This window comes from Hippopotamus amphibius, chromosome 9 (genome assembly GCF_030028045.1).
Source record: "Hippopotamus amphibius kiboko isolate mHipAmp2 chromosome 9, mHipAmp2.hap2, whole genome shotgun sequence".
In the NCBI taxonomy this organism is placed as follows: Eukaryota; Metazoa; Chordata; class Mammalia; order Artiodactyla; family Hippopotamidae; genus Hippopotamus; species Hippopotamus amphibius.
The window spans coordinates 27,146,966-27,160,171 of NC_080194.1; the positions used below are offsets into that span (position 1 = coordinate 27,146,966).

At 55.4% G+C, this 13,206-nt stretch overlaps 1 protein-coding gene across 2 annotated transcripts in view; it reads left to right on the forward strand.

Moving 5' to 3' along the window:
• USH1C (USH1 protein network component harmonin) overlaps window positions 1-12,389 on the forward strand; it is a 49,983-nt gene extending 37,594 nt beyond the window's left edge. For both annotated transcript variants that reach the window (XM_057749719.1, XM_057749718.1), the window contains 6 exons: window positions 4,177-4,218; window positions 4,761-4,814; window positions 5,151-5,250; window positions 8,056-8,162; window positions 9,518-9,573; window positions 11,955-12,389. In XM_057749719.1, coding sequence (XP_057605702.1) covers window positions 4,177-4,218; window positions 4,761-4,814; window positions 5,151-5,250; window positions 8,056-8,162; window positions 9,518-9,573; window positions 11,955-11,967 — 372 coding nt within the window. In that variant the 3' untranslated portion in view covers window positions 11,968-12,389. The remainder of the gene's footprint in view (window positions 1-4,176; window positions 4,219-4,760; window positions 4,815-5,150; window positions 5,251-8,055; window positions 8,163-9,517; window positions 9,574-11,954) is intronic.
• The last annotated feature ends 817 nt before the right edge of the window (window positions 12,390-13,206 follow it).

A 13,206-nucleotide genomic window follows, 5' to 3' on the forward strand; every position in this document is an offset into this window, starting at 1 on the left:
GGACATCCAGCAGAGTGGACAGACCAGGCTGGCTCAGTGCATGGTGTGAATTTGCCTGTGTGTCAAAGTGCCATGGTTGGCCTGGGCCACCCCTGCCATGACCTCACAGGGTTCTCTCTTTAAACTAACCCCTGTAGACATTTTGCCCAAGCCCACAGCCTCCACGAGGCCCTGGCGTGTCCACCATCTCCAAACCTGTCATGGTCCACCAGGAGTCCAACTTCATCTACAGGCCAGCTGTGAAATCCGAGGTCCTGGTAAGCCCCTGGGGTCCCCTCCAGGGCATCTCCGGAGGAGCAGACAAGGGGTCTCTCCCCTGGTTGCTGCTGCCTCTAGAGGAAGAGCCAGGTGGGATACAAACTCACATCCGATGCCACCTTGTAACCTTCTCATTAGCCGAGAGGTGAATCCACATGGGTATAAGTGGGTGTTAACACAACCAGAGAAATTCCTGTTTCTCACTTGACCAAACAGCCTAGGGCACCATCTAGAAGAAGAATAAGAGCTCTGATTATTAACGACTCTACCATGTGTCAGGCTCTGTGTGGCCTCATTTAATCCTCACCGCAGTCCAGTGAGATGGTTCATGTTGTCCTCCCTGTTTAACACTTGAGGAAGCTGAGCCTCAAGAGGTTACGTAGGTTGTCTAAGGCAGAGCCAGGTCTGACTGTTCACTCCACTCTTCCAGACTCCAAAGCCCAAGCTCATACCTACTTGCCATTTTGCCAAAACCTGCAGTGATTCCAGTTGCCCTGGCTTGCGCCCCTAAGGCCTGTCATGGGTCACCCTCAGATGGGGAACTGGCCAAAGCAGATCCACTTCCCTTCTCCATTTCACGTGTCACTCCTCGCTGCAGCTGGGAATGTGGGGTGTGGTCCTGGGGGAAGGGGGAGGGCCTGCCCGCCCCCAGTCACCCACGGCTGAGCAAGCTGGGACTCAGGTGCACCCCTCCCGGGGTGCCAGCCACTGACAGGCCTCCCACCCCCCGTGGGAAGAGCCATGCCAGAGTTTGTATTCCCCTTTCAAGGAAACCCTATCCAAATGTCAGGACGGAACAGCTCAGATACTTAATTTGAGCTTTAGCTGTCCTCTCAGCTCCCCAAAGAGCAAAGTTCAAGCTCCTCTGACAGCCTGAAGACGCCTCTGCATTGTGTTTTCAGGCTGATGACAAGGGGTGGTGTCTGCTTGACTAGGACTGGGTCGTTGCTGCATCTGAGGGCATTGAGGGGCACGTCCCGTAAATCAGGCTGCGTCTGTCTAGGGAGGGATGTTGGCCTGGCAGCCCCAGGCCGGCAGGCCCAGGGTCTGGCACCAGGGGGCAGACGAGACCTATTGGTAACGTCCAGCGTGGAACTATTTTTTTTTTTCTGGCAGCCACAGGAGATGTTGAAGAGGATGGTGGTTTATCAGACAGCGTTCCGACAAGTAAAACGCTACCCCGTTGTGTGTCTGTGGTCCTCCCCACCGCCCTCTGCCCCTCCCACTCTGACCTCTCTGGGAGTGCCAGCCAGCTCAGAGGTGGCCCCAGGCGCCATCTGCCGGGAGTCTCAGGCCAAAACTGTGTCCCTTTTACCCATGGCGAGGGACTGGGGGGCGTTCTCATATCAGGTGGGGACCTTGGACTTGTGAGACACCCCCATGCCCACGCTGAGAAAGCAGCAGGGTTCCTAGGGGCTCACCTCCTTTGCTGCTGTTTGTTCATAGAGGAGCAGGAAGAGGGAACCTTCAGAGGGTCCCAGAGGCCAAGACGGGTGCTTGCTCCAGCTCTAGGAGAGAAGGGGCTGCATGAGGTGTTTCCCTGCCCCTTCCCCTGTCTTGCCTCCTCAAGGTAGATCACAGGTTCACCAAACCCCACTTGGCCCCAAATGCCATGAGGGAGGAAGTGGTAGCCCAGGTGCTCCACCTGCAGGGGGCGCTCCTGTGCATGTGGGGGGGGGGGCCACAGAAGTCCTTGCTGGTCCATGAGAGGATTCAGGCAGGAAGCCACTTATCCTCCCCACCTCCTGGGACTTACATCCTCAGAGCCAGCCTTTGGATTGGCTATCTCATTACTGATGAAAGAGACCCCAAGATGGAGATCTTACAGCCAACATTCTCACCAATAGCTTAATATCTGACCACAGGCTGATTTGACTGCAGGCAGGGAACAAAGGGGAGGTATCAGCTGTACAGTGAGAAGGGGGGTCTGCAAAGGAGGCTGCCCCCAACCCAGGACTGGGCACTGACAGGTGACAGCTAACACTTAGTTGTGCTGTGCCGAATACTTTATGTATATTAACTCTCTTAAATACTAAATACTTTATGGATACTAACTCTTTTAATCTTTAGAACCTAGGAGGTAGGTGCTTTTATCATCCCCGTTTGGTAGATGAGAAACCGATGCAGAAAGATTAGGAATCATGCCCTTGATGTCAGAGCTAGTGTCAGACCCTGGATTTGAATTTGACCCAGGAGGTCAGGCTCCGTAGTTGGGCTCCTAAATCCTATGTCATCCTGCCTCTCAGGATGAAACAGACATTTAAGGGCTTTGTTATTCAGGGTGCAAACATCTCTCAAGGAGAGAGAGGCAGGGAGGTAAGGAATCCAAGTGCCCGGGGCTGGGAGTCAGACCCTCACCTCACTGCCCACTGACTGGGTGACTTGGGCGTGAATGTCACCTCTCTGGGTTCCAGTGCCTCCATCTGTTGGATGAAGGGCTGGACTCCCTCTTCAGGGGCTGACCAGCAGTAATGGCTTATAGGTCTCTGATCTAAATTCACACAAGACACAAGGCCTTGCCACCTGGCCTGTCGCTGAGAGCAGACTCTCAGAGGGAAGGAGAGAGGGCGGCCCATAGCCAGCACTGCTCAGTTTTTCAGAAGAAACAGCCAGGGGTAGGCAGGGTTCTCTCCATGGAGGAGACGCGACTCCACGTCTTGCCATCACCCATCTTGCCCGTGGATTTGCTGCGTCCCTTCCTCTCTCTGCTGCCCTGACACCCACACAATGATGCGGGGGTGGCCTCAGAGCTGGGTCGGGCTGGAGGCCCCCAGGCTTTCCGGGTTGAGCCTGGGTGATGGAGGCGAGTGAGGAGGCAGGACAGACAGGGGCCCAGGGATCCGTCTGCTGATCTGGCCCCTGTTCTGTGCCCAGAGCTCGGTTGCCGTGTGCTGGGCGTAGGGGGCTGTGGCCTCCCCGTGATGTCAACTCCAGGCCCCAGGGGACACTTGGTGCGGCCCAGGTGACTGTGTACTGGGGGGTGGCTCCGCTCAGTCCAGCACAGGCTGCGGGGGCTCCTGTCACAGGGCTTCTCCTTTGCTCCCACCTTCCCATGGGGACTAACTGAAGCGTAGTAGGCTTGGCCCTTCAGTCTGTAGACCCTGGGGCTCCCGCGGTCTGTGTGTGACTCCTGGGAAAACAATGTTTTCTGATTCTGCCCTCCACCCGCTTTCTCCCTTCTCGCCGCCTTGTTTCTGCATCGTGGGGATATTGTTCCCACAGCCCCCACCAAGCCAGCTTCCCTGAGTTGAGTGTCCCCGTCCTCCTCCCCAGGCTAAGGTTCTGCAGGGGGCCTTGCCCTCTAGATAAACATTACGTTAAGAGCAGTGCTGGGCACCAGGCCGGCACAGACAAGCCCCATTTCCCCGGGGGGCCTGGTGTCCCTTCCCCATGCCCATCGTGTTGTGGCTGGTGTCCCCAGGGAGGCTACTGAGCAGTATTGTCTTTTTGGGGGGTCAGAGCACTGGGTGGAGAAACGCTGGGCTTCACCGCAGAGCCTGGACCTAGCCTCAGGTGGGCACTTGGAGGATCTGAGAAAGGGCCTAAAGGACCTGAGGCTGTGAGCCATGAGAGCTTCAGCAAGGGCGACATTGCCTGCCTGGACCACCTAGATGTCAGCCGGTGCCCCTGCCAGTCACAGAGGCCAGCTCCGCTGGAAGAGTGCAGGGTCCAGGGCCGGGGTCCTTCAAACGCTTCCCGTAGCTTCCTGCTTCTCCCAGGCAGGGGTGCTCTGGCTGGTAGGGCTGCCAGCCTCCTCCCCTCATCCCGCATGCAGGCCACACCTGCAGCCCCACCCCACCGCCACTCTGTCCCCTCCCTCCCAGCCATTCCGCATCTGCCTCCTCCTTCAGCTTGCTTCCTGCAATGACCCTCAGGGGCCCCTGCTCTGAAGCCCTAACACCCTCCCTTTGCTTCCAGGATTTCCGGAAATATGAGGAAGGCTTTGACCCCTACTCCATGGTGAGCGATAACTCTCCTCCCCCAGGGAGTAACCCCAGGAGTGGGGGTGGGGGTTACGGTGTTGGTGGCGGTGCGTTCTGGGCTCTGGGGGTCCTGGGGATGAGGCAGGACATGTGAAGAGCCCCAGGGAGGCCCCAACTGCTCTTCCCTGTGAAGGCTCCTTTCAAACAGCATACCATTGTGAACTGTGTGTCCGGTGTGTGTGTGTGTGTGTGTGTGTGTGTGTGTGTGGTTTATAACAGTTACACTTGCTGAGCACTAACTACATACCAGGCACTGTGCTGTGTGTTTACAAGGCGTGCTCTCACCCAGTCCTCACAGTAATCCCAGGGAAAAACACTCTCTGTGTGTACATGTCCGTGGGGTCCCCATGGCGCCTGGACCCCCAGTTGAAGACTGATGGGGGTGGGGCCTGGCAAAGTCCCCTTGTCCACGTATTCTCCTGGGCCAATGTCCCACAGGTGCCTGGCTTTCCCTCCCATCCCTGCCCACCTGCATCCTTCAGGAAAGCATCCTTCATCCCCACTGTTTTTTTCCTCTAGTTCACCCCAGAACAGATCGTAGGAAAGGATGTCCGGCTCCTGCGCATTAAGAAGGTACCCGGGCACGTGGAGGTCAGGCGGGGACAGCACTTCTCTGTCCCTGCCCTCTCCCATCTTGGTTCCTTGTTTCTCCTGCTCCCAAAGTGACTCTTGGGTGACCCCCTCAGATCCCCATTCTCCTCTGACCCCCTGGGGACACCCCCTCCTCGGCTGGGACCACATGCCCAGGCCCCGCTTGGCGTCTGTGCCCCATTTTCTCGCTGACGGCACTGCCGTTGCCCCCATGGCTTCTCGCGCCCTCTCTGTGGCCCTGACAAGAGGCTCCTGGGTCCCTAGGTGCCCACAGCCTGTTGTCTGCTTGGCTCCAAAGGCCTGTTTTCCTCTCACCAGGAGGGAGCCTTAGACCTGGCCCTGGAAGGCGGTGTGGACTCCCCGATCGGGAAGGTGGTCATCTCGGCTGTTTACGAGGGTGGAGCCGCTGAGCGGCACGGTGAGTGGGGACCAGCCATGCCCCGGTCTGGAGATGGTGCAGTGGTTATACAGGGTCCTCCAGGAAAGCAAACGGCAGCCTGCTGGGGGTGCACTGATAGCTCTCAGGGATGCCCTCCCACCTGAATCCGCCCACCTGCCCGTCAGTCCCACACGTTACCCGCAGGCTATGATGGTGTCGAAATCCACAGGCACACAGCCAACCAGACACCACTCTGCCCTTCAGGGGCTCCCCGTCTAGTGGTGAAAACATCTTCAGAATTGCCAGATGCTGACGATAACAGTGTGGTCTGCTGTGGGCTGGCAGAGGACTGAGAGGGTGGAGAGAAGCTGTGGGAACCCTGAGGCCCCTCACCCACCAAGGGAAAGGGGGCTGTGGGGAGGGCTCCCTTTATGAGGGTGATGCCTGAGCTGAGCCTTTAAAGATAAGTGGATGCTGGCCTTGTGAAGGAGGGAAAGAGCTTTCCAGGCAGAGAAGATAGCACAAGTAAAGGCAGGAGAGAAACCACTGAAACCTTACCCGTCTTTTTAATAATGATAAGAGCCAACACCTATCAAGAACTAACCTTGTGCCAGATGTTATGCTAAGTACCTGCACATAACATGTGTCTGAGTAGTTCATGTGTATTAGCTTACTTAATCCTTATAACAACCCAGAAAGTAGATAGGTCATCCGTCTCATTTCACATCTTAGGCAACTGAGGCACAGAGAGCTTAAGTACTTGTTCAGGACCCACAGCCAGTAGCAGTGGAGGCAGCACTTGGACTCAACAGTTTGGTCATTTGCTTTACTGCCCAGCACAAGTGCCACCCCCGCTTGGGCCCTTCTGCAGCCCTGCCCCCTCTCAGAGGAGCAGGGGCCCCCTCTCCCCCTGTGTCTCTCCTGTGACATGATCTTCTTGCTCTGCCTTGATTCTCTTACCAACAAAAACACCCCCTGCTGATGAGTGAAGCCTTTGTGGACCCAGCACAGACGTGTGCCTCAACCTACTAACCCATTCACCTGTCCGAAACTCCACCACTAGTGATTTCTTCTTCCAAGTCCAGGCAGCTTTTCAGGACTCCTGAGTCCTTTGTGGAGGAATAGGTGCCCTTGAAGGAGGAGCCCTCACCTTTGCAGACCAGAGCAGGGAATCCAGGGTCGGATACCTTCTCCAAAGCGCTAGACTGAAGTCTCTCCCACAAGCCGAGGTGGTAGAGTGGAGGGTGGGTGTGGGCCTGAGGCAGGAGATACAGTGATGGCAAAGTCACCTGGCCACGGTGGCAACCAGGCTTCTGTGAGTTACTAGGGCGAGTCGAGCTCTGCCACCCATGGCCTTGGTGACCTCGGCCCTTCATAGCCACACCCTGAGCCTTCATTTCTGCTATAGGAGGGGCGCCTGCTCAGCTAGGCAGCTGCCATGGGCCACCACTGCCCACCTGGCCAAGGCACTCATGCTCTGTGCTCATTTCCTGTGCCAACTGAGGGAAGGGTTGGTGCTTGGCCCCACTGGTCTGCCATGTGTAGCAGGGAAAGAGGACCAGGATGGATGGGTGACTTCCTGGGCCCTCCCCACCTTACAAAGCCCCACTGCCTTATTGGCCCTGAGGCTGTATCTTGGATTTGTGCAAAATGAAAATGTGGAAGCTACCTGTCCCCAGGCCCACTGTCCAGAGGAAACTGCTGTCTACAGTTTGGTCCCACACTAATTTAGACATACAAGCAGCCGGTAAAAGTTCCCCCAGGAGCACATGTGTTTTAAGCCACCACAGCCGCCATCTTCAATAATACACACCATAATCCCATGGACCTTCATGCCCGCAAGGCTCCTGGGTAAACTATTTCAACATAACACAGAATGTTCTGTGGACACTAGAACTGAGAGAAATTCCTCGAAAAAAATAAGAGAAGGTTCTGAAGCTGAAGATATGTGTAAACTCTACTTCTTGGAGAGCCACCATGCATATTAGCATATTCAAGGTTCTGACAAGTCCTGCAGTGAGTAACTCTGTTTAGCTTATAACTTCAGCTTTTCTCAAACTGCTTATTAGATCACAGGTCTGCTTATCTAGGAACACCTTCAACACCACTCATTTATTCAAGAAATGTCTATTGAATTGCTATTTTGTGCTAGGTATTTTGTTAAGTGCTGAAGATACAGTGGTGAACTAAGAAGACAATCCCTGCCTTTATGGAATTGACAGTCTAGTAGGCGGGACCACCAGTCAATAAATAGATAGATGATTACAAATTGTGAAAAATGCTCTGCAGGAAAAGACCAGGATACTATGATAGAATAATAGGAAAGTTCTACTTGAGATTGAGTGGGGCGGATCAGAGAAGACCTTTCAGAGTTCTATCTCAGACTGGGAAGAAGAAAGGAAAGAGAGCGAGGGCAAGTGCCCCAGATGGAACAGCATGTGAAGGCTCTGAGGCAGAAAAGAGCTCGGTCTGCTCAGGGATCTAAACCCAACCAGCATGGCTGCAGCACAGAGAGGGACGGCTCCCACAGCTAGCTTGTGTTTCTGGTAAGCTCGCTGGAAATGCAGGTCTGCCTCCCTCTGCAGTCAGCGGCCCGTACAGAAGCTGGGGTGGCAACAGTTCATCATTGGTGTCCCGATCCTGGGGACTGAGCTGGGGTGAGGGCCTGTGGATGGGGTGGGAAGGGAGTGCCCCTTGCATAACCTGGCCAACTGTTTCCCCTCGTGCTTTCTGAGCCCATATGAGCTTTCAGAATCTTCTGAAAGGCTGCCTTCTGCAGCCCTACAGTGACTCCCCCTTTTCCACATACAGCCCAGTTGGTCAGTCAGCCTTATCTTCCTGCAGGTGGCATTGTGAAAGGGGATGAGGTCATGGCCATCAATGGCAAGATCGTGACGGACTACACCCTGGCTGAGGCTGAGGCTTCCCTGCAGAAGGCCTGGAATCAGGGGGTAAGACCAGACCCCCTCCCTTCTTCCCTCCCTTGCCTGCCTGCCTCAAACCCTGGCCTCTGCAGCCAGGCCTTACAGTCAGGGTGCCCCATCCCAGGGCAGATAGCCAAGGTCCAGGTAACTCTTGGATGACACCCACATACCCTATCCAGCCAATGGTCTTAATCTGACAAGATAGAATTCAGAAAGTCAGTTTCTGACCATGAGTCCAAAAAACAAGTGGCATGGACTCCAAAAGACCAGATGTGGCAACCCACCCAAGAAAAAGACTTAAGGTCTTTTTCACCAAACAGGAATCAAGAGAGTGCCTGGGGCTACTGGAAAGCATTAACAGAAGTAGAGGGCCCAGAATGCAGGAGGGGCTGATGGTAGTCTGCTCTGGCTCATTAGACACGCACCTGGGTCCGGGCCACCACATAAGGTCTCCCAGGCTGTGCACTGCACAATCCGAGGGGGTGCCCTCCTACAAACTACAGTGTGAAGGGTGCCTGCTCATGTTGTGCAATGCACAACCTGTACAACTGTATGCAGGCAGCCGAGCCTGAGGTATTAAGTTCAGTGCCGAGGATGCTGACCAGATGGGCCTGGGACCCACATGAAGGGATATGGAGAAGAGAAGACTCACGGGTAACATGATGATTGTCTTTGACTATCTGAAGTGCATTAGGGTGGAGGGAGCTGAAGTGTTTTCTGTGGTCTTGAGGGCAGAACTGGATTGGATGGAGGGAGGTCCTGGGGAGAGATTTCGGTTCAATATTAGGAGCTATTGCATGGTAGAGGGGCCTAGTGATATTTCACAAAATTTTTATTGGATGCACCCAAGCCAAGGATGGACAATGATGGACAAGCTAAGGATGGCAGTGATGCCGTTGAGGGAATTCAAATGTTAGGAGCAGAAAGCTAGGCCTGAAGTTCCCCAGTTGGCTGTGCATCAGAATGACCTGGGGAGTTAGTTAAAAATACTGTTTCCCAGGACCTAACCTCAGATTTCCAGGGACCAAGTTCATGAATCTAGAATTTTAAGAAATTCCCCAGGTGATTCTGAGGCTGATGCCTGGCTGTGGTCCACAGATCAGCATTTGGGAACTTGGCGTCATTTAAGGACCTGGCAACCCTGGCCTCTATGGTTCTGAAACCTCAGAGACTGGAAGCTTCCCCAGACCGTAGGATTGCACAGTGAGGACCCTCCCCACCAGGAGGACTTCCAGCCTCACCTGGGCCCACCTCCCCATGGGAAGAAGGCCCCAGCTGGCTGATCCTGGGCCAGGGTGCCCAGGCAGGGGAATGGAGTGTCAGGGGTAGACGCACCATTGACCACTGGGCATGCCCCAGAGTCACACGGCTTCTCCCCACAGGACTGGATGGACCTCGTCATTGCCGTCTGTCCCCCCAAGGAGTATGACGATGAGCTGTAAGTGTGTGCAGGCGCCTGGCCCACTACCTCCTCTTCCTCCCCCTCCTCCTCCTCCGGAATCTGGGCCACTTTCTCCCAGCCCAGCCCCAGCCCTCATCCAGCCTAAAGGAATGACGCAAGCACACTGCGTGTAGCAGTCGTGGGTCCTAGAAAGCGCCCAGTCTACAGCAAGCCTAGAACCAAGTCACTGCCCTCAGGCATTGCCAGAGCTGCCTCCAAATCTGTCTTGTCCAGATTCTTCTTTCCGTGTGGAGAACTGAAGCCCAGAGAGATTCGCGGTCTCAGGCCAAGTAAACAATGAAGCTAGCACAAAGCCTCAGATTTCTGATTCCCCACTCAGAACTTCATGTCCTGCCCTGTCACCAGCGAGTTTAAAGACTTCTGTGTCTTTTGCTCTCCGGAGGGTCTTCCTGCTATGTAGCTGCTTCCCCTCATGCCGCCAGGACCGTAGGCTTTGGCCCCATCCTACAGGCTTTCCTTGGCCCAGTCTCTGCCTTTCTCTGCAGTTCCCTGTATGGTCTGTCTCTCCCTGTGTCTGTTTCCTTCCTGCCTCTGTACCTGTGTGGGTCTCTCTATGTCATTCTCTCTCTCTCTGTCTCTCCTTCCCCTCCCTCCTGCTCCCCCTTCCTTCCTGTCACTCTCTCTCCCCTCCATCCCTCTCCCCTGCATCCTTCTTCCCTCCATCCCTCTCCCCCTTCTCTTACCTCTCCTTTCCTTGCCTCTCTCCACCCCCGGCTCTGAGTCCCTTCTTCTCCATCTTTGCCACCCTGCATCCATTTTCTCTCTCTCTCCCTCTCTCTCTCTCTCTGTCTTTCTGTCTCTGCCTCTGTGTATGTCTCTTCCTGTCCTCCACTCTCACTTCACCACATCCCCTCCCCACCGCATGCTTGCCTGTCATGACTGTGCCTGCTCACTCCCCCTCCCAGCAGAGGCTGAGTCCTGTGTACCTCTTAGAGAAATCAAGGTCTGGTAGCAACTAATTCTGGAACCCGGGGCCTAGGCAGGACCCGAGGCAGGAGCCAGGTGAAGGGAGAGGTCCGGTGGCTTTGCCTGGAATAACCGAGCCCTGTTTTGTGTTTCCTGCTCCGCTCTGTGTATGTAGCTCTTCTCTTCCCTCCTCTGCAGCCGAAAGCCCCCAGCCGGTCCGAAAGCTCCTTGAAGACCGTGCTCCCGTGCTTAGACATGGGTTCCTCCTGCAGCTGGAGCCTGGCAGCCCCCACGGTGAATAGGCAGGCGGGCTGCTGGGCCCCGTCTGTCCATGCTGCATGCCGTGGCCGTCTGCTGCCCATGCTGTCGGCAGGTTCTTTGGACTGCTGTCTGGGGGCTGCTCAAGGTGCCATCCCTTCAGTGCCACCTGGGCCTGCTGTTGGCCATGCTGGAATTCTGTTGGACTCAAAGGCCCTCCCGCTCAGGGAAGCCGAGCAGGGCCCACTTGGTGGCATGCTTGGGACCTGGGTGTCCTAACTCACCACAGCCCTTGGGATCTGCCCTGGGTCCCACATAGCACTTGAATGAGCAGGATGGAGCAATGAGCGCTATTCTCTGCTGGGCACAGGTAGCGCCTCAAACCAGGCACGATGGGCTGGGAGAGCCCAGAGGAAGCACACCTGGGTTTCCCCTTCCCTGCTAGCACCACCCTCTGGGAGCTCCACCAGGCCGCCATGCTTGGGCAGAGCCAGGGCAATTACGAGGCAATTAAAGCTGGTCCAAAGAACCAGGGTTGGCCTATCAGACTTGTCCATGTCCTGTTGTGACCTGTTGTGGCCTGAGCCCTGCTCAGACCAAACTGTCCTCTGTGGCTTCTCTCTCCCTTGACTCTGGACTCTATCTGTGGGACACTGTGGAGCCCAGCTTTGGGATGTGTTTCCTGCCCTGTGACAGGGCTGTGCCCATGGACAGAGCTGGTAGGTGGCTGTGAAACTGGTGTTTGGTGTGGCCTAAAGTCCACAGCCGGCAGCATCTGGGCCAGACCCAAGCCTGGACTTGTTGACTTTTCTGTTGCAAGTTTCTTAAAACATTAGGGCCTCATGCTCCCAAGACAGTTGGCCTCAACTGTGGCCATGGCTTCTGGGATGGCCTCAGTGGCCCTATGTTTTCTGTCACTTGTCATCTGCTCCATGAGGAACCCCAGCCCCTTTGCCTTCTGGTCCCCTCCCACCTCAGCCCAGGTGTCCCCTTTGCTCCCTCCCTGGCCTCCTGTGTGCAGTGGTGATGGCTGGGGTGTGGCTGCTTGGGGCCTGGACCAAGAGGGGCATCCAGAGGTCTGCAGGGCCTTGAGCCTCCAGGGGGCAGGGTGTACCCCCCTTGTCGGCCTTGCCCTCAGCTGAACGCGCACCCACAAGGCCTGCACCCTCCTGCTTTGTTCCTCTTCCCCACAGGACCTTCTTCTGAAGTTCAGAGGAGACACCAAATTCACCCCTAGAAGCTCTGGACCCACCCTCCTGAACACCATGCCTGGAGCCGGCTGAGACACACCAGCCAGCAGGCTCCCTGGAAACCCACAGCTGGCACCCAGAGATAGAAAAATTCCCTCTGGCCCTGAAGTAGGGCTGCATAAGGAACACCTTGGGCCTCCTTTCTGAAGGCCAACATGGAATGAGGGAGCAGCCAGGTGTTCTGAAGAGGCCCCTGTGATCTAGACTCTCTTGTCCTTCCTCTGGCGCTGTGAATCTAGGAGACTCCCCCCTTGAACTCTACTAGGACCTAACTCTTGGGTCTCTCTCTCCATCCCTCTCCTCTCCTGCTCTCATGGCTGCTAAGATTGATGCCACAATCTTACCCTGAACTCATTAATAAAATAAACAAACTTCTTTATGGGATTGAGTGTGGATTTGGGCAGCAGGTTCAAGGCTGTCAAATTAAAAATCATGAAGTTTTGGAAATTCCCTGGCAGTCCAGTGGTGAAGACTCTGCACTCTCACTGCCGAAGGCCCGGGTTCAATCGCTGGTTGGGGAACTAAGATCCCACAGGCCACACAGCATGGCCCAAAAATAAATAAAATTAAATAAAGTTTAACAGCATGCCCCCTCCCCCAAAAAAGTTTTTTAAAAATCATAAAGTTTTGGTCTCTATTCAAGAGTGAGAAACAGATCCCAGTGCTGGGATCTGGACTGTCATGAGGGACGTGAGCAAACGGCCAGAGGCTGGCTTGGAGCAAGGGGCTGGGCATCAGGAGGCAGGTCGGGCTCTCCAGTGTCTTCTCAACAAAAGGATGGCAGGAAATGAGACCCACGTGGCAGGGACTTTACTCAGTTTCAGAAAGTGCAGCTGACGGTTGGGGCCCCAGAGGGTCACCTCTCACAGACAGCACAGTCAGTGACAGCTGTTTCTCCTGAGGGCGCTGAGACAGGAGGTAAGCAAGGGAGCTACAGGGGATCCACTCCATCCATGAAATTACATCCAGCAAAACCTCATGGGAGGAGGCAAGGGGCCTGAGGCAGGATGGTGCAGCTCCAAGGGGCTGGCAGGGGGTAAGTCAAAGCCCTCCTGAATACAGTGTCCAGGGATGCTCTCAGCCTGGCTCCAAGAAAGAGAGTGGGGTCTGTCAGCATAGGCACCTCATGAGGATCCAAGATGAGGAGACAGGGGGTTCCCAGGCCTCCTGAGAAGTGGAAGTGGAAGGTGATTCT